The sequence below is a fragment of the Protobothrops mucrosquamatus genome, unplaced genomic scaffold (assembly GCF_001527695.2).
Source record: "Protobothrops mucrosquamatus isolate PMUCROS unplaced genomic scaffold, P.Mucros_1.0 scaffold2477, whole genome shotgun sequence".
In the NCBI taxonomy this organism is placed as follows: Eukaryota; Metazoa; Chordata; class Lepidosauria; order Squamata; family Viperidae; genus Protobothrops; species Protobothrops mucrosquamatus.
Genome location: NW_015388546.1, coordinates 84,615 through 87,962, shown reverse-complemented (window position 1 = coordinate 87,962; position 3,348 = coordinate 84,615). Strand labels below are relative to the sequence as shown.

At 41.9% G+C, this 3,348-nt stretch overlaps 1 protein-coding gene across 1 annotated transcript in view; it reads right to left on the bottom strand.

Annotated features, from left to right (window-relative positions):
• CALCOCO1 (calcium binding and coiled-coil domain 1) overlaps positions 1-2,990 on the bottom strand; it is a 19,410-nt gene extending 16,420 nt beyond the window's left edge. Inside the window, exons 1-3 of the mRNA XM_029285910.1 lie at positions 2,849-2,990; positions 1,754-1,856; positions 1,081-1,280 (exon numbers count right to left, since the gene is read on the bottom strand). Of these exons, the coding sequence (XP_029141743.1) occupies positions 1,081-1,280; positions 1,754-1,856; positions 2,849-2,989 (444 nt within the window). The 5' untranslated portion in view covers position 2,990. The remainder of the gene's footprint in view (positions 1-1,080; positions 1,281-1,753; positions 1,857-2,848) is intronic.
• Positions 2,991-3,348: the final 358 nt, after the last annotated feature.

Below are 3,348 nucleotides of genomic sequence, written 5' to 3'. Positions count from 1 at the left end.
GGTGGGCTGAATTTTATTGTCTTTTATTGCTATCCTAGGATTAAAAGCTGATTAAAAATTAAATCATGATATAATATTCCCAGGCTGAAATGTTTCAAGGCTATTTGTATGCTCCATTGCTTTTACAAAACGGCTTTGCACAAAGAAAACTCAACATGCCAGGGAAAAGCATTTATTTCAGCCTTCAGATACTTAATTTTTTTTATACAGCGCACCCAAATAAGGAATGTCTCAGTAGCAGCTTAGTAGATCCGGTATAGTGCCAGAAAACTGAAAAGCTCTGCTCTTTTGGCTTGATGAAAGCAGAAGGTCGGCCATTTAATATTGGATGGATAGTCCAGGACATCTTAAATCTCTTCCTCCACCTCATTCATTTTAGCACCTTTGGAGGGCAGACTGGGCCCATAGAGATGTTGTTGGACTACTTCCTAGACTGCTAGCCACGTTAGCTGAGGTGGATGGAAGTTGGAGCCCAAGAGCATTAAGAAGACCAATTTCTGACACCGATGCTGAGGAAAACTTCAGGTCATAGGCCAAGACTTTAATTTAATTGTGCCATGACGTACCTCCAGATTTGAAGATGAAAAGTGAAGATGCTGACTCAAAGGAAGCAACCAGTATATTTTCCACTACTCATAATCACCAGGGAAGGCTAGGGCCTTTCTCTCATTGCTGGTATTGTTTAACCTCTAATTATGTCAGAAGATACTGTGTATTTACTATGGAAACGATGCCATTCCCTTTGTATTAGAGACGATATGGAAACAGAATTAAAATCAGGAAACATGAGTTTGTTGCAGTTTATTTCTAATCCATTTTCTAGAGGGTGCTAAAAATGTCTACAATAACCTCACAGAATAGGTTGGGTTGAAAAATTGTAAACAGGCCTAAAATCTAGAGCATTTCATAGCTGAGTGTAAGCTTGCATTTAGAATCTCCTGAGGCTGAGTTGAATGCTATAGTCAGGCAGCAAGTAATTAGTCATGAAAAATTATACTCAAGGAAGGGAATAGCTCAGTGGGTTTAGGGTCAGGAATGTTGGCTTACAGTGAGAACCAAGGGTTGCTTAGAATATCCTACCTCCAGTACAGTGGCCTTGGGAACTACCAGCAGCATGTCCGTTCCTCCTCCGTCATCGCTGGCCTCCTCTAGAGTGACGAGCTCATCCATGGGACGGGGTTCGCTGAACTGGAAAGGAGAACTTTGGCCACGCATCTCCCCATGGCGATCCACATAACGAAAGTGATATTGCTGTGGACCTGGCTTAGGCAAGTAGCTGGCTGTGAAAGGACAAATGTGTTGACTGTATTACTTTTTTGATTTCTGAGTATGAGGCTTTATTTATTGCTTGATTCCTAATGAGTCACAGATAAAAGGAAAACCAGAGGTAGGAAATTGGGATCTCAGGTTTGATTAACATTCTCTTAATTTTTAACAAACGGTTAGGATCTTTTTGCTTTGCTTTTAGAACAAATTGGCATTTTAGTTTTGCTCCCAGTTTCACTGCACTGAATGGAATTGATCTGAGCAGTCTGGACTATTTTATTGTTTCCCATGAACTTTTTTCCCTAAGATGTTTTGAAAGGGCAGGATAGATTGCTGAAATTAAGTCCAATAAGACCAGTTTTCCTGCTGATCTACTTTATCTTGTGGCACCATTTTGCTTGGGCAGGAAGTCGTTCAAGTGTTACTTAAAACATTTAGCCGTGTGTGCTTTGATGAATCTGCTCAGAATCACTTGAAACATAGCTACCTTGGAACTGGACACTGCAATGAAAGGTTCCTTCAGAAGCTCCACCATCTGGCATTATGCCCCACACAAAGGTATAATAGTCACGTACTGAAGAAGCATCCACCTGAGGCAAGGAATGGGAAGGCAGCATTAGAAGATGTAGTACTTGTGTAACTCTCCCTGAAGGTCCATTGCAAACCCAACAATTTTGGATGGAACCACCTTTGAGTGTGAGAGGAATTTTTAATGCTGCTCTTTGCACAAAATTCCTATCCTACCTAACGTTTGTTAATTTTAATTATCTAATGTTTTAATGTTTTATATTGCTGACAGTCACCCAATTGCTTGATAATGAAAATGGGTAGCATATATATTTAATAAATAAATTAAATTCCTTATGAATCACAAAGACAACGGCAATCAGAAAACTGAAAATGCAAAGTTCTAGCTAAGCTGTGCTGTCTTTCTACTTGCAGGGTATTTTCGTTCTATGCAGAAGAACATACATCTTCTTAATGGAAGGAAGATGTATTCCCCTAATAAACATGAAGGGCCTAACTGGATGGCCTCACCAATCAGCTTTGGCTGGCTTTGGAAAGCTACACAGGTTTAGATTTTGCTTGGTACTTGGATGAGAGACCATCAAAAAACCTTGCATGTGGGCTTTTCCTACTTTAATACTGTTGTTGAGAAAAAGATACGTCCATCCCCTGATGCTACAAGAAGCGAAGCTGGATTTGAATGAGACTTCAGCTTTTTACTGTACAGTTCTCAAGTGCTGTCAGAACTGCAAATAGTAAAAATAACATGTAACAAAATGCGTGGTGTTCATATATACTAGATCAGGAGTCCCCAACCCCCAGTCCGTGGACCAGTACTGGGCCGCGGCATGCCAGCAACCAGTCCGTACAAGCTAGCAAAGTCCCATCCGCAGGATGCAGGCAGCACACAAAACCACGCCCCTTCCGGTCCCCGGAAAAACCTCTCTCCACGGAATCGGTCCCTGGAGCCCAAAAGGTTCGGGACCTCTGTACTAGATTACAATTTCTCCAAAACTCCTGAATGTGACCCTATGCATTCAAACATAACCATCCCACTTGTCCCCAGTTGAAGTACCTTAAAGATCCCAATCCAATCTCTGGTCGATGGCTTCATGCCAGGTGGCAGATTGTAGTGGCACTCCACCTTGGTGTGGGGTATGTAACTTGAGGCCACATTCAGGAAAAGTACACTGGGGTGCGACTGCGCCTCTTCCATCTCAGTAACTTGGGCTGTAAAGTAAACGTAAGTAGTTGATAGTGCAAACAGCTGAGAAAATCTCCTGGATATTGCAGGTTTGCTGGCACATGATTTGGTGCTGAAGCAGCCAGATGGGCACTTAATGGGCAAACATCTTGTTGTGCAGGTGGATTGTTTTAGATTCTGCCCTTAGATGAGGAATGGCAATGCATATCACTTAACTTAGTTTATGATGTCATCAGGCAGCCCTGCTTTGGTTAATTAATTAGTTCTGCTCTTTCTCTGATGATGGGAAACCTAGATGTCTGCCCCAAAGTATTGCTCTACTGCAGGGGTCCTCAAACTTGTCCACTTTAAGACTTGTGGACTTCAACTCC